General features: G+C 41.7%; 1 protein-coding gene across 1 annotated transcript in view; it reads right to left on the reverse strand.

Annotated features, from left to right (window-relative positions):
- Nucleotides 1–22,683, reverse strand: part of LOC126237762 (keratin-associated protein 16-1-like) — a 159,444-nt gene that overhangs the window by 62,045 nt on the left and 74,716 nt on the right. The window contains exons 3-4 of the mRNA XM_049947747.1: nt 8,864–8,950; nt 190–385 (exon numbers count right to left, since the gene is read on the reverse strand). Coding sequence (XP_049803704.1) covers nt 190–385; nt 8,864–8,950 — 283 coding nt within the window. The remainder of the gene's footprint in view (nt 1–189; nt 386–8,863; nt 8,951–22,683) is intronic.

Consider the following 22,683-nt stretch of genomic DNA (forward strand, 5'->3'; position numbering starts at 1 on the left):
TATACAGAGTCAAGAAGGCTACTGGAAATTCCTGGGTACTCAGTAGATATTGCACTACTCAGTAACCAATTCAGAAACACTGTGTAATAACAGTGTTGTAAATTAGATGCGCTTTCGGTAACAAGATAACGCTCCTGTACAGAGAAAGTAATAAGTTAACAAAGGCTCCACTGGGCGCTACAAGCTTACGTTGTGGCGGAGGGTTCGGTTCTGGGTTCGGCGAATTTGTAGGTTGCGGCGGCCGCGACGTCGTCGTCGTCGTCGTCATTGTCGACGACGTCGTCGTCGTCTGCGGCGGCTGCGACGGCTGCGGCGGCTGCGGCGGCTGGCAGCAAGGCGCGCAGCCCAACCCCTGTTGTCGGCAACCAGGCGCACAGTTTCCGCACTGCAACATATGAATGGAAGAACCAACCGGTTAAAACTGATACCGTAATTTCACCTCTGAGTAACCGGTCTTTTTCGGAATTTCTTTGGACTAGGTTGTAACAGATGGTTTTCTTTACTAATTGCTGAGTAAAGAAACGGAAGTATCTATTAGTCATTACAGCAGTGCCAATGTTTTTCGTTTTTAGATAAAAATTTTTTTAAAAAAAAGAGGACTAATATTTATTCGTAAAAGCTTTCCTTATTATGGAAAACGGGGAAAGCGAACAGTGCTATTTCAATAACAATGCCGACAGAAACGAACAATGAACACATATCATAAGAACTCGTACAGCATTGTTGAGACAATAATGACACTGCTGGCGTGTGTCATAGTTTATGGTATTTGTGTCGTCGTATTTTGGAACGGCACCAACAACAATCCGGAAATATTTTTATGAAGTGATGTAGCAACGAAGTTCAATGCTTCATTTGCTTTAAAAAATTAAGGATTTGTCTGCCATTTCTATGATGTAATAAAAGAGGAAGGAAATTGTGATAACAATAATAAATTAAAAAATTCATGGTCATTATTCATAGCATACATTAAAAATAGAAAGTAGTTGATCCACTGCCTGTGTCTCCGTTTATCTGCTTGCAGCCCTTTGAAACGGATAAATTAATACGAAAAATACAGTTCTTCCCTCTCAGTTTTCACACTTCATCACTTATTATTCGTAAATCCCAAATAATGGCACTATACCCAATTGCAACGTTATTTGTCAACAGAGTTTCAAAAAATTAGGATCAATAGAAGAACACTGCTAATTTTTTGTAGTATTCACCGACTTATCACTTTCCGAGAAATACCGTTATTTAATTTAATATTTCTGTTCTATTTATCTTGAAACCGAGACAGTGAACATTTTTCAATCTTTGTTAGATTTTTACGTTTATTAAAGGAAATAATAGGAATAAAAAAACCGAAAATCGGTATTCCAAAAATCGGTTATTTTGAACGGCCTTAGCGGTCAAGTTAAACTGGCGCGGAAGAAAACCGATATAACCTAAAACCGGTTGCTTCAATTATAACCACCATCGCAATTGAAAAAACCAATGGCGCCGACGTCACTGCGTGTACCCAACAAACTAAACAATACAAAACACCCTAGTGCTGGGTCCAGCCCCGGATTACAGCCAGTCCTTGGAAGGAACTACATTGTAATATTAGGCAGAAGTCGAGAGTCGTGCAAATACCCTAAACCTCCGCACTGTTATCAAGCGTCAGATGTCTATATGTTTTTGTATGTGGTTGTCACAATTTTTGATACGTTTATAACAAGATGAGCCCATAACCGGCTGTCACACGTTTATATCTTCATGAGCGTACAACCGGCTGCTGAATGTGTCAAAGTGGATAGTGAATGCTACCTGCCGTCACCACTTAGGAGATTTTCTCGCTTTGCAATGAAGGCGCCATATCTTACCACTGAGCTGCCCAACAAGCACTTTATACACGTAACTAGGTTTAGCAGCTATATGGATTCGTTAATGTATAACTAATTTTTAGTCCAGGCAAAGCATTCTGGGACGTACCACCCAAACTTTTCCAGTTTTTCTTCTCATAGAGAGAAAAATTTAATAACGACTTTCTTTTGTTTTAATGGATGAGATTCATTACTAGGGTTTTCTTTCATATAATTTTTCGTAATTACATAAATTTGGTCATTGTTCGTTTACATCCAACAGCCTGGTGCCTAGCTATCATTAAAACATGGCTGGTAGGAGAATAGGGTTATAACAGAACTTTTTCCAAAGTGGGGCTAAAAACTCGTGCACTAAAAATGCACGCCTTTGTGGTACAGTAAAGTAACCACCATCACACAATGTAAAATGCAGTGGCCTCTCTACAAAATTTCCATTAAGAACTTTCAATTATTACAACTGCATTAAACATCAGTCAAGTAACCCGGTGCATATATCTTGCGACTTTAAAAGTGAAAATACAAAATTAAACTACCGATCAAATATGTGGGAAGCATACAACCCATATCAGCGCCTAAGGTGGGTTTATTCCCGTTTCTTCAAGTAAATAGCAGATTTCTTTACACCTAAAATACGAATTGCTGTCTTTTATAATACGGCAAATGCTGTTAGTTGCATTTATTACAATCTTGATCTCCGTCATGTTCAATATCTATTAATGTTTCGCTGTGTGTGGTCCTACGTCATCCCTGCCAATTACGCCTATTTGTTGCTCCATGGTCTAACGACCCTGCTTCACAGCAAACAGAAAAAATCACATAGTACAGAATTAAGTGGCGATAACGGAAACTTCGGAAAAAAAACTGGACAATCCACTGCGCTGCACTGTATCTCGAGCAGCCTAGTTCCTGGTTTACAGCAATCACTAGTCATACCTGATAGTGCCGCGCAGATGAATCAAAACTGAGAGATTCTCGTGCAATGTCACGTTCATGACTGGCAAGTCATGGTGTCTTTCTCACAGCACATCCCGATTCTTCAAGTTTCCCCGACGTGGTGAGAGTTCCATGAGGATTCGGGTCTGCAGACGGATGATGTCGACACCTGACCCCGCTATACCGGCCACGATGTCAGCATAATCCGGCTGTAGTCCCGAAACCTCATAAATCTGTTCCTCAGCTTTTGTACCCATACGTATTTAGCAATTTTTCGATTTTCACAGGTTTTGCGGATATCTGATTTTCTGAATGACAGCCATGTATGCTGATCCCCATCCGTGTTGGGGCCACTCCTGCTCCTTATTTACGTAAATGAAATGCCCGCTACTGTTACGGGTATCTCTAAAATATGTCTGTTTGCTGATGACACTAGCTTGGTAATAAAGGATGTTGTGCGCAACACTGTCTCGCTTTCAAATAGTGCAAATCATGACGTAAGTTCATGGCTTGTAGAAAATAAACTAACGGTAAATCACAGTAAGACCCAGTTTTTACAGTTTCTGACACACAGATTGGACATATGATCAGTGAAACTGAACAGTTCAAATTTTTAGGTGTTCGGATGGATAGTAAACTATCGCGGAAACCCCACGTTCGGAATCTTGTTCACGGACTGAATGCTGCCATTTTTACTATTTGAACGATAGCAGAAGTAAGTGATCGTTCGACACGAAAATTAGTCCACTTTGCTTATTTTCATTCGCTTATGACGTATGATATTATATTTTGGGGTAACCCTTCCCATTCTAAAAGGATATTTTTGGCTCAGAAACGGGCGGTTCGGGCAAGAAGTGGTGTAAGTTCGCGGACCTCTTGTCGACCCCTGTTTACCAGTCTGGCTATTTTGACCTTGGCCTCTTAATATATATATTTTTCACTGTCGTTCCTTGTTTACAGTGTCAGCTTATTCCCAAGAATAAGTAGCTTTCACTCACTTAATACTCGGCTGAAATCCAACCGGCATTGGAATCGGACTTCTGTATCGAAGAGTGTGCAGTATATTGCTGCATCCATTTTGAATAAGCTACCACAAGATATGATTCTACCCCCATGAACCATGGACCTTGCCGTTGGTGGGGAGGCTTGCGTGCCTCAGCGATACAGATGGCCGTACCGTAGGTGCAACCACAACGGAGGGGTATCTGTTGAGAGGCCAGACAAACGTGTGGTTCCTGAAGAGGGGCAGCAGCCTTTTCAGTACTTGCAGGGGCAACAGTCTGGATGATTGACTGATCTGGTCTTGCAACACTAAACAAAACGGCCTTGCTGTGCTGGTACTGCGAACGGCTGAAAGCAAGGGGAAACTACAGCCGTAATTTTTCCCGAGAGCATGCAGCTTTACCGTATGCTTAAATGATGATGGCGTCCTCTTGGGTAAAATATTCCGGAGGTAAAATAGTCCCCCATTCGGATCTCCGGGAGGGGACTACTTAAGAGGACGTCATTATCAGGAGAAATAAAACTGGCGTTCTACGGATCGGAGCGTGGAATGTCAGATTCCTTAATCGGGCAGGTAGGTTAGAAAATTTAAAAACGGAAATGGATAGGTTGAAGTTAGATATAGTGGGAATTAGTGAAGTTCGGTGGCACGAGGAACAAGACACTTGGTCAGGTGAATACAGGGTTATAAATACAAAATCAAATAGGGGTAATGCAGGAGTAGGTTTAATAATGAATAAAAAAATAGGAATGCGGGTAAGCTACTACCAACAGCATAGTGAACGCATTATTGTGGCCAAGATAGACACGAAGCCTATGCCTACTACAGTAGTAAAAGTTTATGTCCCAACTAGCTCTGCAGATGATGAAGAAATTGATGAAATGTATGATGAGATAAAAGAAATTATTCAGGTAGTGAAGGGAGACGAAAATTTAATAGTCATGGTTGACTGGAATTCGAGAGTAGGAAAAGTGAGAGAAGGAAACATAGTGGGTGAATATGGATTGGGGGAGAGAAATGAAAGAGGAAGCCGTCTGGTAGAATTTTGCACAGAGCATAACTTAATCATAGCTAACACTTGGTTCAAGAATCATAAAAGAAGTTTGCATACATGGAAGAACCCTGGAGATACTAGAAGGTATCAGATAGATTATATAATGGTAAGACAGAGATTTAGGAACCAGGTTTCAAATTGTAAGACATTTCCAGGGGCAGATGTGGATTCTGACCACAATCTATTGGTTATGAACTGTATATTAAAACTGAAGAAACTGAAAAAAAGGTGGGAATTTAAGGAGATGGGACCTGGATAAACTGACTAAACCAGAGTTTGTACAGAGTTTCAGGGAGAGCATAAGGGAACAATTGACAGAAATGGGGGAGAGAAATACAGTAGAAGAAGAATTGGTAGCTCTGAGGGATGAAGTAGTGTAGGGAGCAGAGTATCAAGTAGGTAAAAAGACGAGGGCTAGTAGAAATCCTTGGGTAACAGAAGAAATATTGAATTTAATTGATGAAAGGAGCAAATATAAAAATGCAGTAAATGAAGCAGGCAAAAAGGAATACAAACGTCTCAAAAATGAGATCGACAGGAAGTGCAAAATGGCTAAGCAGGGATGGCTAGAGGACAAATGTAAGGATGTAGAGGCTTATCTCACTAGGGGTAAGATAGATACTGCCTACAGGACAATAAAAGAGACCTTTGGAGAAAAGAGAGCCACTTGTATGAATATCAAGAGCTCAGATGGAAACCCAGTTCTAAGCAAAGAAGGGAAAGCAGAAAGTTGGAAGGAGTATATAGCGGGTCTATACAAGGGCGATGTACTTGAGGAAAATATTATGGAAATTAAAGAGGATGTAGATGGAGATGAAATGGGAGATACGATACTGCGTGAAGAGTTTGACAGAACACTGAAAGACCTGAGTCGAAACAAGGCCCCTGGAGTAGTCAACATTCCGTTGGAACTACTGATGGCCTTGGGAGAGCCAGTCCTGACAAAACTCCACCATCTGGTGAGCAAAATGTATGAGACAGGCGAAATACCCTCAGACTTCAAGAAAAATATAATAATTCCAATCCCAAAGAAAGCAGGTGTTGACAGATGTGAAAATTACCGAACATCAGTTTAATAAGTCACAGCTGCAAAATACTAACGCGAATTCTTTACAGACGAATGGAAAAACTGGTAGAAGCCGACCTCAGGGAAGATCAGTTTGGATTCCGCAGAAATGTTGGAATATGTGAGGCAATACTGACCCTACGACTTATCTTAGAAGAAAGAGTAAGGAAAGGCAAACCAACGTTTCTAGCATTTGTAGACTTAGAGAAAGCTTTCGACAATGTTGACTGGAATACTCTCTTTCAAATTCTAAAGATGGCAGGGGTAAAATACAGGGAGCGAAAGGCTATTTACAATTTGTACAGAAACCAGATGGCAGTTACAGGGTGTTTCAAAAATGACCGGTATATTTGAAACGGAAATAAAAACTAAACGAGCAGCGATAGAAATACACCGTTTGTTGCAATATGCTTGGGACAACAGTACATTTTCAGGCAGACAACCTTTCGAAATTACAGTAGTTACAATTTTCAACAACAGATAGCGCTGCGGTCTGGGAAACTCTATTGTACGATATTTTCCACATACCCACCAAGCGTAGCAATAATATGGCGTAGTCTCTGAATGAAATTACCCGAAACCTTTGACAACGTGTCTGGCGGAATGGCTTCACATGCAGATGAGATGTACTGCTTCAGCTGTTCAATTGTTTCTGGATTCTGGCGGTACACCTGGTCTTTCAAGTGTCCTCACAGAAAGAAGTCACAGGGGTTCATGTCTGGCGAATAGGGAGGCCAATCCACGGCGCCTCCTGTATGTTTCGGATAGCCCAAAGCAATCACACGATCATCGAAATATTCATTCAGGAAATTAAAGACGTCGGCCGTGGGATGTGGCCGGGCACCATCTTGCATAAACCACGAGGTGTTCGCAGTGTCGTCTAAGGCAGTTTGTACCGCCACAAATTCACGAAGAATGTCCAGATAGCGTGATGCAGTAATCGTTTCGGATCTGAAAAATGGGCCAATGATTCCTTTGGAAGAAATGGCGGCCCAGACCAGTACTTTTTGAGGATGCAGGGACGATGGGACTGCAACATGTGGCTTTTCGGTTCCTCATATGCGCCAGTTCTGTTTATTGACGAAGCCGTCCAGGTAAAAATAAGCTTCGTCAGTAAACCAAATGCTGCCCACATGCATATCGCCGTCATCAATCCTGTGCACTATATCGTTAGCGAATGTCTCTCGTGCAGCAATGGTAGCGGCGCTGAGGGGTTGCCGCGTTTGAATTTTGTATGGATAGAGGTGTAAACTCTGGCGCATGAGACGATACGTGGACGTTGGCGTCATTTGGACCGCAGCTGCAACACGGTGAACGGAAACCCGAGGCCGCTGTTGGTTCACCTGCTGCACTAGCTGCGCGTTGCCCTCTGTGGCTGCCGTACGCGGTCGCCCTACCTTTCCAGCACGTTCATCCGTCACGTTCCCAGTCCGTTGAAATTTTTCAAACAGATCCTTTATTGTATCGCTTTTCGGTCCTTTGGTTACATTAAACCTCCGTTGAAAACTTCGTCTTGTTGCAACAACACTGTGTTCTAGGCGGTGGAATTCCAACACCAGAAAAATCCTCTGTTCTAAGGAATAAACCATGTTGTCTACAGCACACTTGCACGTTGTGAACAGCGCACGCTTACAGCAGAAAGACGACGTACAGAATGGCGCACCCACAGACTGCGTTGTCTTCTATATCTTTCACATCACTTGCAGCGCCATCTGTTGTTGAAAATTGTAACTACTGTAATTTCGAAAGTTTGTCCGCCTGAAAATGTACTGTTGTCCCAAGCATATTGCAACAAACGGTGTATTTCTATCGCTGCTCGTTTAGTTTTTATTGCCGTTTCAAATATACCGGTCATTTTTGAAACACCCTGTATAAGAGTCGAGGGGCATGAAAGGGAAGCAGTGGTTGGGAAGAGAGTGAGACAGGGTTGTAGCCTATTCCCGATGTTATTCAATCTGTATATTGAGCAAGCAGTAAAGAAAACAAAAGAGAAGTTCGGAGTAGGTATTAAATTCCATGGAGAAGAAAAAAAAAAACATTGAGGTTCGCCGATGCATTGTAATTCTGTCAGAGACAGCAAAGGACTTGGAAGAGCAGTTGAACGGAATGGACAGTGTCTTGAAAGGAGGGTATAAGATGAACATCAACAAAAGCGAAACGAGGATAATGGAATGTAGTCGAATTAAGTTGGGTGATGCTGAGGGAATTAGATTAGGAAATGAGACACTTAAAATAGTAAAGGAGTTTTGTTATTTGGGGAGAAAAATAACTGATGATGGTCGAAGTAGAGAGGATATAAAATGTAGACTGGCAATGGCAAGGAAAGCGTTTCTGAAGAAGAGAAATTTGTTAACATCGAGTATTAATTTAAGTGTCCGGAAGTCGTTTCTGAAAGTATTTGTATGGAGTGTAGCCATGTATGGAAGTGAAACATGGACGATAACTAGTTTGGACAAGAAGAGAACTTTCGAAATGTGGTGCTACAGAAGAATGCTGAAGAATAGATGGGTAGATCACGTAACTAATGAGGAGGTATTGAATAGAATTGGGGAGAAGAGGAGTTTGTGGCACAACTTGACAAGTAGAAGGGACCGGTTGGTAGGACATGTTCTGAGGCATCAAGGGATCACAAATTTAGCATTGGAGGGCAGCGTGGAGGGTAAAAATCGTAGAGGGAGACCAAGAGATGAATACACTAAGCAGATTCAGAAGGCTGTAGGTTGCAGTAAGTACTGGGAGATGAAGAAGCTTGCACAGGATAGAGTAGCATGGATAGCTGCATCTAACCAGTCTCAGGACTGAAGACAACAACAACAACACAACTTAGTACCTACCTCTAACTTAATTTGAATGAGGTAAATAGTGCGTACTATATGTGCCCACACTCTTATTAACTACGGACGTAAGAAGAAACATACTTTAATTTTGGAATGTATCCATTGGTTCGATGGACGTACCTGAGGTTGTTCCACCAGCGGCCGACAGCACATCGAACAGCACCCGTTGTTGCAGGGCTGTTGGCACTTCACATTAGAGCAGACACACTGCAACAGACGAGCTACGCATCAGAATCACCGCTCAATAGTCTTAAACTTCACTGTTGTTAACAATGTTGCCTAGTTCACTTGACCGAAGAAATGGTCTTCATTCTACTAACCACATGGATATGGTCTAACGTGAGCCACGAATCCTTCTGGAGACATTCAATAGATCTGAACGCATTCTTGCGTCACTAGATTACGAAAGGTCGTCCGATTGCCCAAAAGTTCGTTCACAAACTTCCGACACTGGTAATTGATTTGAAATGATACTGTTGAAACTTCCTAGCAGATTAAAACTGTGTGCCGGACCTAGACTCGAACTCGGGACCTTTGCCTTTCGCGGGCAAGTGCTCTACCAACTGAGCTACCCAAGCACGACTCACGCCCCGTCCTCACAGCTTTACTTCTGCGAGTACCCCGTCTCCTACCTTTCAAGCTTTACAGAAGCTCTCCTGCGAACGGCAAAGGTCCCGAGTTCGAGTCTCGGTCCGGCACACAGTTTTAATCTGCAAGGAAGTTTCATATCAGCGCACACTCCGCTGCAGAGTGAAAATCTCATTCTGGAAACATCCCCCATGCTATGGCTAAGCCATGTCTCCGCAATATCCTTTCTTTCAGGAGTGCTAGTTCTGCAAGGTTCGCAGGAGAGCTTCCGTAAAGCTTGGAAGGTAGGAGACGAGGTACTGGCAGAAGTAAAGCTGTGAGGACGCGGCGTGAGTCGTGCTTGGGTAGCCCAGTTGGTAGAGCACTTGCCCGCGAAAGGCAAAGGTCCTGAGTTCGAGTCTCGGTCCGGCACACAGTTTTAATCTGCCAGTAAGTTTCATATCAGCGTACACTCCACTGCAGAGTGAAAATCTCATTCTGAATGCTACTGTTTCTTTCACATGTTAGATGCTTGAATGTGGATCTTTAATTGGTAAGCAATATTATGAGATGGAGTTCAGCTTCTATTATAATGTTGTTAAAACTATCAGGTGGCGATGAAGTAGTTTCCGTATGAAGGCCTCATAGGCTAGAATCGGTATGCCAGACAGGAAAAATCGCCGCGAGAACTGACGTAATCATCCCACATGCGCACCAGGTTGAAGCTATCTGTCTGATAAAACACGGTGTCCGTAACTGCCAGATGCCATTCTCGTCCACCAAGAATCTTCGATGCTTCAAGACCTTTTTTGAGGTACCGAAGGAGTCATAATCGAATGGAGACACATCAGGGCTATAGGGCAGGTGCTCAACGGTCTCCGACTTGAGTTGACTTAGCTTCTACGTTAAGACATGAGTGATAGAGGGTAGTTCGTTATCATGAAGCAGCAGCACCCCTTGACACACTATCCCACAACGGTGGTTTTCGATAGATATGCTGCCCCATACGCATCATTCATTCCCCACCAGTCCTTACCCTTCGGCAGCCAAGAAAAACATAACGACACGTTGGTCCCGTTTGGACACATTTGGTAATAACCTAGCTACAGTCCACGTTACCGCATTTATCGCACGTACTTCGGAAAGACACGAATGCTATACTAACCTCTTGCGTACATATCGGTGCTTATATACCCGTAGCGAAATCGCGCTATGCTGCATGCACGCTGCAGCAACGCAATCAAACGGAAACTTTATGATCGCCCCTTATATAATCGTAAAGAGAAATGTCAAACTGTATTAATGTTTCATCGGATCATGGTCTGCAAATAAAAAATTTTGTCGTGTGTATAATGGCTTGTAAAATATTGTCCAATGCGAATAAATGTCACCGTCATACATTCTTGTAATGAAAATGTTGTTAATGAACGTCCTCTTTAACATTCTGACTGCTTAACATTTGTCTTTAGTTTCGTGTAGAGCTCTAGAAAGTTACGTGTTTTACGGATATAGTAATTCATTCTAAATGAGTCACAGGTTGACAATTGCACTAACGCAGTACAGTAACAATGTGTCCCCTCACAAGCCATTCTTATAATTTCTAATACAGTAAATACATATATTGTCTTCAGCAGCGGTAATTAAATCTCTGAAATACCTACAGAAGAAAGAGTAACAGTGCAGTACAGTCCAGGTAACAACCTCATTTAACGGCAGTTGTACTAATCGTCTTTTCCTGTTGGTGTGCAAGAACAAAAGAGAAATTTCATGACTGGACTGTTCTGCAGTTGTAGCAAATTGGTCCATTTCATTCTCTTTCCTTAGTCGTGACAAATGGTCTGTATAAAGTTTAGTGGACAATATCTCTGCGTGGCAGTAAATTTAGGCACCCAGCTCGAAAAACTCAGTGCATGATCATGTCTGCAGAGCTTCGGCACCGGAAAGGAGAACGAACTTCGATCGAGAATGATGTTACGTTTAGTCAAGAAAACGTGCAAGTCATATACTGACATCATTTGTCATATGGTGTAACCTGCTTTCTAAATGTTCGTCAAGCTAGAGATACGTTTGTTGTAATAATATGTTCAGTGCAAACTGAGAAAGTATTCTGATTTACTAAAAGGATTGTGGAAAATAGTAGCAAGAACCCTACATCTTTGACGCCATTTCTCTTAAGGCACAAAGTGAACGATACTGTGCAGTCATTCATATAGAAAGCTGTTTGTTGTGGAGACTCACACGTAGACTGAAGAACCATAACATTATGACCACCTGCGTAATACCGTTTTGTTTAACCGTTGGTACGCAATGTAGGGCATTCTGCGCGGAATGGTTTCTACAAGACCTTGTTAGGCTTGTGGAGGCATGTGGCGGCGGTTATCTACGAAGAACTCACCCAAATTTAGTGGTCGAAGATTTTTGGGTGTGATGCTGACACCCGATAGCGTCCCAGAAACGTTCCGTCGGGAGTAATAGAGTTACTTCGTTTCGTGAACACAATTCAGCGCTAGTCGGCGCTGCTTTCGGCAAAAATCAAAGATGGCGGAGGATGGGAAATTTAAAAATCCAAGCTGCCGGATGGATGGGAATTTTCGATTTAAAAATAGTGGATAGCAGGAAATTTAAAAAATGAAAGATGATGTTGATGGAAAATTTAAAAATTAGATGGTAGCTGATGGAAAATAACAAAAAAAACTAGAGACGGCAGCATATGGTGCGAAATTCAACGCTTAGATACGGCATTGGCAGGAAATTTAAAATCAAAGATGGCGACGGTAGTTTACGTAAAAAATGGTAAATGGTTGGTGCATATTTTTTGCAGCAGCTGATAATGTGGTACGCTCCTTGCCAATGCCCACCATGTTTATAATTACCCAGCTATACCACATAAAAATCCAAAATAAGTTATGTGAAGGGAGTAACTTCCAGTATTTTTGACCATGCTCAACAAATTTGAACACTCATTATTCTTTCCCTCTCATGTTCGAAAGTATTTTTTCTCAGAATCATGTAAAGTGTATAATTATCAGTATTTCCACATCTAAAAATAATTTACAGGTCATTACAATGGAACAGTCCGTCAGAGTAGTCATCTCAGCTATGCTCAAAGGTATCTAAACACCGATTTTTTTCACCACATTCAGAAGCATTTATCCTAAATATTCCGTAAATGGTGTAACTTGCAGTATTTTAACTCTTAAAAGTACTTCACAGGTAATTAAAATGAGACAGCCTACCACAATTTACCCACCTTGCCTGTGCTAAAAAAGTAGCTGAATGCTCTAAATATTTCTTATTTCGCCATATACGTAAGTAATTTTTCCAAAAATGCTATGTAAGAGGTTTAACTTGCAGTATCTCCATATTTAAAAGTACTTTGAAGACCATTAAATCGAAACAACCATTAACACTGTGGTCACCTTGCTTCTCCTTAAAAGTGCTCGACTGCTCAGAGAAATCATCCAAAAATTACATTTAACACGACACTTCTGTAAGTGTAAAGTTCCGTTTCTGAACCATAGATGATGTAAGGCACAACGTTATCTGAAATTAACTATTTTCCACATCTAAATAGTTCTAGCACGGTTGTCAAGTGTCTCAATGCAGGTAGGTAGTCAGGCATCAGTTAGACTGAACCCGTTGACTTAGCGTTTTGCGTGTCTTACGTTCGTGATATCGAAAGCAATTCACTATCGGCTTGGTGTAACGTGACACATACGCCGCATTGCAAAACGCACGTGGGCACTAATGCTAACCTAAATTACAGCTTTAAGTGCACTTACCGTGGACAATGTTATTCCTGTCTGTAAATTCGTCAAAACCTAGTTTGTAAAACCTATACCAAAGTCATCCAACCTTTACACTCTATGCTATGGTATTACCTTCATATTGCAATTCAAACCTTTCTTATCTTCTGTTGTCACACAGTGGAACTATATGACACTTCGATGCAGTAGCATACAGAACAGTAGTAATACACGTATGGCTACGAAATCTATCATGACAAAGTTCTTGGATAAGAAGTTCTTGATAAACTTGCCATGCCGTCTCATGTTTTAATGACTGGCCCGAAAAGTTTACCAAGAAAATTTTATTCAGCAGTAATGGGTTCGTTTACGTAAGAAAGGAGGGTTTTGAAGCATTCAATGTCTGACAGTACTGTAGTAATACGCATTTGTCTATGTATGAGTGTAAAGATGCTACTCTTTCTACTACCTACTTTCAATCAATCTGTCAGACATTATACTGACCATTTGATAGGGTATTTTTTTTTACCTTTCAGTATAAAACATTTGTCAACTTCTGTTGGTAATGCTAAATTGTGCTATCACACAGCTGAAGCTACTGCCTTCGAATTGGACAATTTCCAGAAATTTTTTACTTCATAGTTGATCTGGGTACTCTGAAGTTTACTAGCATTTTCTATGGGGGAGCCAACTACTTTGGCTATCAGCTACTGCAAGTTGAGATATCAGCTGCTATGAATGTCAGCTACTGGGGGCTGTCCCGAATGAGTAACAGGTGACGGTCTAACAGCATAATTGGGTAAAATAGTAATGGGATAACTTTGAAATGGGATATTGGTGTCAACAGTGAAGTAGGGTAATGTTGTTATGGTGTAACAGGGTAATGGGGAACAGGTAATTGGTAAGAGATGAAGATGTAAAAAGGTAATGGGGAACAGGTAATTAGTAAGAGATGAAGGTGTAAAAAGGTAATCAGGTAACAGGAAATAGAAATTGGTGCAACTGTGCAATAGTGAAATGGGTAACAGGGTAACAGATTAATAGGTAGTGGGTAATTGTGTAATGATGATAAAGGGGATTGGGAACGTAGTGATGTGGACAGCGGCAGGGTAAGGAGTCGACAAGAGAAGCTAGCCATCTCAGTGCCCAGTGACCTTACTGTTTACCATTTAACATTTACCATTGACCATTTACCCTTATTACAACACTCTGTTACAATGTTACACCATTACACTATCACCCAGTACCCATAACCTGTCATAGCATTGCACTATTACAGTATTTAATGTTATACTATTTACAATTTTCTGTTACCCTGTTACTCTAGTATACCATTAAACCTTTTTCCATTACATGTTCCCTTTTACCCCCCCCCCCTGCACCATTACATTATTGCCTCTTCCCTGTTACCCAGGCACTGTTACCCCATTACAGTTATACATCATTACGCCATCATACCATTACACCATTACCGTTATTTATTACCCATTATCTGTTACACTATTACCCATTTCCCCTTTAATGTATATTAAACCATTACACTGTTTTCCATTACACCATTAGCCATTTTGCATCTGGAATTACATATTGCACTGTTTACTGTTATTCTGTATACCATTACCTGTTACCTACTACTCGTTATCTACTACCGCATTGCTGAGTGCACTGTTATACCACAGCACTGTTACACCATTTACCATTACATTACTGCTCCATAACAGCGTTAGACCATTTACTGCTGCCCCATTAGCCTCTTATACCTTTACCCTGTTACATTGTTACTGTGTTACACTCATTACCTGTTTCCCATTTACCTGGAAGACGGACCGCAGTAGATGAGATCCCCATTAGCTAAAACCCTCAAAGTAAGTGCTAACAACCAGTTCAAAGTTCCCAGTTCCACTCTGATGTATAATACTTCGAGAAAGTATCCCGTTCAAGGACAGTAGTTTCCAGTGTGGGTAAACCAGATTTAGCGTTATCAGCAGAAGATGACAAACGTTGAAAGGTATCTGTTGGATTCCTTTCATGTTAATTTCTTAAATCTGTTGTCATTTACGGCATACATTCCACTTCTAAATTTACTGTGGTGTTTCTGACTATCTGGGAGGAGACTGAGCAGTGAAACGTGTTACTTTTACACATAAACAAGAACGATCTGTCACACTACTACACTTTAAAACACAGTTTATATGTAATTCATGTCACACAGTCTCATACGGAACCTACATCCGCTTTCTTTTATACACTGTATATGATGAGATACTGTCATCCCCCTTCCCTTCTGTGTGAAAGAATGAATGAGCAAATGTATTTCTAGTTGCATACTGGATGGTAGCAGACAAGCCTGTCTGCTAGAGAACAGTAGGACCAACGTCGGAACAGGTAGCTACGCTTTCTAAAAGCAGAGAGGTTTCTATTCTTAGTTATGGTCCTGTCCGTCCCTTGTCATGTTGGTATAGGGAGCTGCCTCTCTGGTCACTTCCGTTTGTATTTGTGAAGCACGCTCGGTAGGAGCCCAGGTCAGTTTAGGGGAAAGGTTATGAACTTATTGAAAGGAATGGCATAATGAACACAGACTAAGTACGACAATACGACAATGATAACAAAATAAGGATCAGAAGGAATGAAATTAGTCGTAAGCTTGACATCAAAAATGGGGACCACAAAGTAGACGAAGAGAAGCATCACGTGATAAAGAGTGATATAAGAAACATTTATTGCTAAAAAATAAGCTACTGCGATCAGTGTGCATGCGACAACATTCGTACTATATCCCAAAACGCCGCGCATAGAAAAGAATTTTTCGATACACATGTCTCGGTTTCTACTAGTGATAAAAAGAGGTATCGTCACGTGTTTTAGACAGCCCTTTGGTTATGGATTATTTGTATACGCAGCAGAAGGATCGTCTTAATGTCACTCTCCTACAGTACACAGTCAAGGTATGAACGTTACACATTTCCTCCTGCTTAGGAAACGATGCAAACCGATTAGTTCTTTTTGTATTTGATGTGATCTACGGTAGGTTTCATGGGACTTACGAAGGCACCGTTAGTTCATGGGCGATTAATCGGAAAAAGTGATTCGTATGATATTTTCGCTGTCACCATCGGACTAAAACGCAGCCTAAGATTCCAAGACAGCTATTCACAGCAGATGGCTGAAGTTTTCAGTAGTTTTCCAGAACATTCAAAGAAGCAAAGAAATAATTTCGTAAAATTTTTAATTTATTAACTACTTGGCCCAATTTGTTTTTTAAATTCCAGACAATGACACAAGGTTTTCAACAGAAGTTGTAGAGAATTTAATTTTGGAAAAATATACAGTGAATTCCTAAGGTATATCTCAAACAATCGTGAAAATTTTCCTCCTATCTTTATCCGTTTTCGGCATACAGTCGTACATAAGTATCCTAATAGTACACGTGAAATACTCACGTAAAATTCCACGAGGTGAAAACGTAGTTTATGAAGTGCTGTAGGACGAAGGAATATGCTATAAAGTGTCTTCTTTGTCATGGGAGAACACCATGTTAGATTACTGAAGCACACGCAAAGAGTTTGTGCATCTGAAATCCGGTCACAGGTGTAAAATTAGTTTTGCGTTATTTTAGTTTCACGTAAGTAAACTATCTAAATTTTACTGACCAATACATTTGTTTTCATATAGTTGCATGCCCTGCTGCAGCAGGGAAAAGAAAAGAACCAGTGAAAAATTTTCCTGTTGGAAAAAAATGCGAATACGTTCCTGTTTATTTAAAAAAAAACTCTGACTGAAAAGTGGAGTACCAGCTGCGTCATTCTACCCTCCTCATCACATTTAAACATTTTCCATAGATTTTAGAATGCGCACAGTTGCAGGGCAAATAGACGGAAAAGTAGTACATACTGGAAGACAGCAGAAAGTTCAAATATTCAAATGTGTGCGAATCCGTAAGGGACCAAACTGCTGAGGTCATCGGTCCCTAGACTTACACACTACCTAAACTAACCTATGCTAAGAACAACACTCACCCATGCCCGAGGGAGGACTCGAAAATCCGGCCGGAGGAGCTGCACAATTAGTGACATTGCGCCTCTAATCGCGCGGCCACTCTGCGTGGCACAGCAGACAGTGGTTATGTTGTTACAGAAGCAGCGAGTGATACAGTGGCAGTATGGGATAAAGAGAAGGACACAGTGAAAGTGAAACATAGTTGACAGTGACAGAACAGTGAAAGGAAAAGAGTGAAGGAGACAGTGCCATTGCGCGGGGGGAGGGGGGGGGGATGGGAGGCGGGGGAAGAAAGTAGAAGTGGAAGTGCCAGTGATAATGAGTGACAGAGTATATTACAGGGAAGATAGAGATAGTGAGAAGAGACAGCAACAGTAGGAAGGAAGGAATGAGATATTAGCACTAAGAGAGAGCAAGAGGAAAACAATGCGAGTGAAAAAAATTTGTCGGAAGATCTTATGGGACCAAACTGCTTAGGTCATCGATCCCTAAGCTTACACACTACTTAATCTACCTTAAACTAACTTACTCTATGGACAAAACACACACCCATGCCCGAGGGAGGACTCCAACGTCCGATGGGGGAAGCCGCATGGACCGCGCCTCAGACCGCGCGGCTACCCCGTGAAGCAAATGACAGTAAGAAGAGACTGTAGCCGTAGGATAGGATGAAGGGGACTGTGGCTGTGCACAAGAGGCAATGACAGGCAAACCAAAGAGATAAGGACAAAGAGATGGGCTGAATAAGTGAGCGAGAAAGGGCAGTTGCAGTTGGGATTGGATATTAGCGGCTCACAGCAATGGATCAATGGGTGTGAGTGAGTTACGCTTAGGGGACCTAGTGCCAGTTTGATGTGAGCTGAATGTTGAAAAAGATGCTTTTTTAATACGTTCACATGCCAAAATTTTGAGAAACATTTCAAAGATCCTGAGGATCGTAGAATGAGGCAGCTGGTACACTACTTCCCAGTCAGTCTTTTACATAAACAGGAAGATATTCGCAATTTTTTGTGCTCCGAGAGGAGCATATTTCCACTGGGCAAACATTTGTCTGAGAACATGCGTCAGGTGCACAGAATTGATGGAACTGTGTCACGGAGAGTGGAAAGAACAGGAGCAGTAGAAATGACCTGTTACAGAAGTATGCTGAAGTGGAGTGGACTGCACTGATGATTAAAAATGAACTGGTCATCAGCAAAATCGGCGGAGAAACCAATACATGGAAAACACTGACAAGAAGATTATATAGATGACAGTATAACACTGGAACACAGAATATCACTCTATGGTTATCTCTTTCATATTTTTCAAGGTCGTTCTTTAATAAAGAACGTAAATATATTTATTTTTTGTGAGTGATGATCAGTTGTAATATTATGGAATAACTTTATTGTAATGACTAAAAACGATTTTATACGTGTTGCGAGTAGACACCCAGGCAACGTAATGTACCTTGCAGTGTATAAATTCAGACAAGTAGTCTGAGTGGTAATAGAAACTGTGGCGGAAGAGAAAATGAGTAGAAAGTCTGAAGTAGACTGTAACATAGGTTGGACGCCAAGTGACTGCGAGAAACATTCACTTAAAGAAGTGTTTTGACGACGTGCTGATAGTGTAAGTAGTAAGCCTTTTTGGATGTGTTGGGCACGCAGTTTATGGACCGCAGTATAGTGTCACTTAATGAAAAACCTTTAAGAAAATTATTTAGGGAGAAATGCTGTGTGGCCTAAGCACAACTGCAAGCAGTGCCTTCGCTAAAGCAATTGAAGACCTCAGTGAAAAAAGCGGGTAACTCACAATTTACAAATCCGCCGGCTAAGATAGACGGTGGCCTTGTTAATGTGACTGGACCGCGTATATTCAGTGAAAAATAGGGATATCTCCAGTATTTATCCCTTTTTCTTACCATTGTGATAATGGGATAAGCTTCTAAGGGATATAGGGTCTGGTACATGCTATAATTTCTGAACCGTGATGGGATCTGAACAGTGGACACTATCCATCTCTAGAAAAGTTATATTGTGCTCGTATCACACAGAGCCAATGCTTTAAGGAAGTAGTTTTTTCGTTTTACGGTTCGACAACATAGTTTATCGTAGAGAAATCAGGAAGAAGGATGTACGTAATGCGCTTGAAATACATTTGTTACATTTGAATATTAGCAGCGCTACATTCCATACGATTGATAGGTCTGAAAACAATGATTCAAATGGCTCTGTGCACTATGGGACTTAACTTCTAAGGTCATCAGTCCCCTAGAACTTAGAATTACTTAAACCTAACTAACCTAAGAACATCACACACATCTATGCCCGAGGCAGGTTTCGAACCTGGGACCGTAGCGGTCGTAGGGTTCCAGACTGTAGCGCCTAGAACCGCTCGGCCACCCCGGCCGGCGATAGGTCTGAAACTCGAGCGATCTAACATTATAGCCTATTTTAAGTGCGGAACGTTCTGGCCCTAGGAGTGTGTGTGCTAATGTTTTCTCTTACCAATACCTTCCAGGTACTGATCCTAGACTCTGGAATAATATTTTAAAATTGATAGCTTTGTAGAATCAAGTAAAAATGCTTCGAACTCCATCCGTCTGAAGATCCACCGCACATAAAAGTCACCCTCTCCTAGTTTTTCTTAACTGTCTGCTATTACATCAAAACACTTTCAAATATATATTTATATATATATACCAAGATAGTATCTGTTCTTTCGGACATGTCCGAAAGAACAGATACCATCTTACAAGGGAACCTCCCCATCGCACCCCCCCTCAGATTTAGTTATAAATTGACACAGTGGATAGGCCTTGAAAAACTGAACACAGATCAATCGAGAAAACAGGAAGAAGTTTTGTGTAACTATGAAAAAATAAGCAAAATATACAAACTGAGTAGTCCATGTGCACGATAGGCAACATAAAGGAGAATATTAGCTGATGAGCGCCATGGTCTCGTGGTTAGAGTGAGCAACTGCGGAACGAAAGGTCCTTGGTTCTTGTCCTCCCTCGAGGGAAAATTTTACTTTCTTTATTTTCGCAAAGTTACGATCTGTCCGTTCATTCATTGACGTCTCTGTTCACTGTAATAAGTTTAGTGTCTGTGTTTTGCGACCGCACCGCAAAACCGTGTGATTAGTAGACGAAAGGACGTTCCTCTCCAACAGGAACCGAAAACATTTGATCGCAAGGTCATAGGTCAACCGATTCCTCCACAGGAAAACACGTCTGATATATTCTTTACGACACTGGTGACGGCATGTGCGTCACATGACAGGAATATGTTGTCGACCCACCTAACTTGCACACTTGGCGAATGGGTAAAAAGATTCTTCTACCTTGCCCGATTTAGGTTTTCTTGTGGATGTGATAATCACTCCAAAAAAAGTGATGAAAACATAAGAGTTTGTCACATAAACTGCATCAAATGAATGCAACAGTTTCAGAGTCACACAGTTTTCCCTGTGCTCTGTCAAAACATATGTTTTTTACGTTTTCAAATGTTTCCGTGCGTAGACCGTCAAATTCTGTATATGTCCAAGCAAATCTGAACATGTCGTGGAATTTTGGAGAGCGAAGTTGATTATGTGTGAGTGCCTGAACTTTGATAATTATCTGAAAATAAAAAATTAAAATTTTCACCCGAGAGGAGATTTGAACCAAGGACCTGTCGTTCCACAGCCGCTCACGCTAACCACGGCGCTTGTAAGCCAACGCTCTCCTTGATGTTGCCTACCTTGCGCATGGACTACTCAGTTTGTATATTTTGCTTATTTTTTTCATAGTTCCATACAACTTCTTCCTGTTTTCTCGATTGATCTGTGTTCAGTTTTTCGAGGCCTATCCCTGTGCCAACTTATAACTAAATCTAAGGGGGGGGTGCGATGGGGAGGTTCCCTTGTTAATAAATATATATATAGTTAAAGCTCACCGGCCACTTGACCATCTTCTTCTTCTGTGCGAATGCACAAACAGCGCCCGAACTCTTACTGGAATCGGCAACGCGCCGCGAGTAATGAGTATAATGGGCGGGGGCACTACGAATGTAGTGCAGGACAATACGTTTGTGGGTTTCGCGGGAGGCGTGACAGAGATAAATGCCTGCAGTCACGCTATTCTCTGTGTCCTCGGTTGCTCAGATGGATAGAGCGTCTGCCATGTAAGCAGGATATCCCGGGTTCGAGTTCCGGTCGGGGCACACATTTTCATCTGTCCCCGTTGACGTATGTCAACGCCTGTAAGCATCTAAGGGTGTTCATTTCATTGTACTTTCAAATCTGCTACTATACATCCATAAGGACTACCAACCTCCTCGACATGGGTGCATCTCGAATAATCTTGTGCACTTGGATGGGCGAGGACTCAGCTAGCTCCATTTATTCACGAGACGTGGAATGTAGCGGTCTGCTTCTGATCAGTTGCAGGTTATATCGGTAACGGTGCTGCAGGGAATGTAGGTCAATGACAGTTTGAGGGGTGTCTTTCAGCCTCTAATTTTATCCCAAGACTGTGAGAATGCTCTGTGACTCCCATCGGCATATAGATCGTAAATTAAGCACTATGCTCGAGGTGTTAGAAATATGTAGAGCGCTGTCTGATGTAGTTTGACGATGTATGTGTTCGAGAATTAACAATGAATGGACCTATTGCACAGTCATCTATCCACATTCGCAATGATACTCGCAATGTGGAGAAAGGATGGTTTAGCTATGATACTGAAACTGGGAAACATGCTGTCACATCATTGGTCGGTGTTGAAATTACTGTAAAAGTGCTAACATTGTTCACACTATCAACTGTGATGCTTATTATTTCAGTACATCGGCGGTGTCTTTTCCATCCCATCCGCCCACTGGCACGCTGTTGGTTACCACATAATGATTGACTGACAACGTTTATTTGAGTTGGAGAAAGAGTTTTGTGGAGGGGCAACACCTTCTGAGGATGGCTAGCACCGAAACAGTGATCGCGTATATGGCAGCAGTATGAGGAATCAGTCGAAATGGAATGCAGAGCCAACAGCTGTTCCGTCACTGTGACAGATGAGTTTAAATGTAGAGCTCGAGAATCACCTTGGGACTGTGGTTTGTAACCTCCCCACAATGCTGCAAAACTCTTCCAATTTCCTTATGTTGTAACTGACTTTTATTTAAAATCATCCGTTGTGTGTGGTTTGTTATGATAGCAGCAGTAGCGACACGATTTACACTGTGGGATGGCTAGATTTCTGCAAGAGGCCATGGATCAGAGCATGTTAATGCCAGCTTAGAACCTGACACAGACCTCGAAGTCGTGGCGGGAAAACAAAATGTTTGGCAGTGTAGAAAGCGTGTTAGAGCAGAAAAAAGTAATGGTTCAGACAATGAGACAGGATCACAGAGAGCGCCTCCTGCGACTTACAGTATAGTTCGCAAGACACTATGACCCTCCAACAGGTAATTTTATTACGAGGGTGCACCGTCGGCGACGTGTAACAGCGTTGCTGGTGTGATAATACACACTCCGGCGATCACCGTCTATATTCAGTGTCACGGTATTTGTCTGGAAAAACCACGTCATACGTAGGTTTATAAAGCTGATATAGCTTTTAACATGGATACTTGTGTGCACCTGTAGAACCAACACCGCTTGTGATGGTA

This window comes from Schistocerca nitens, chromosome 1 (assembly GCF_023898315.1).
Source record: "Schistocerca nitens isolate TAMUIC-IGC-003100 chromosome 1, iqSchNite1.1, whole genome shotgun sequence".
Lineage (NCBI taxonomy): Eukaryota > Metazoa > Arthropoda > Insecta > Orthoptera > Acrididae > Schistocerca > Schistocerca nitens.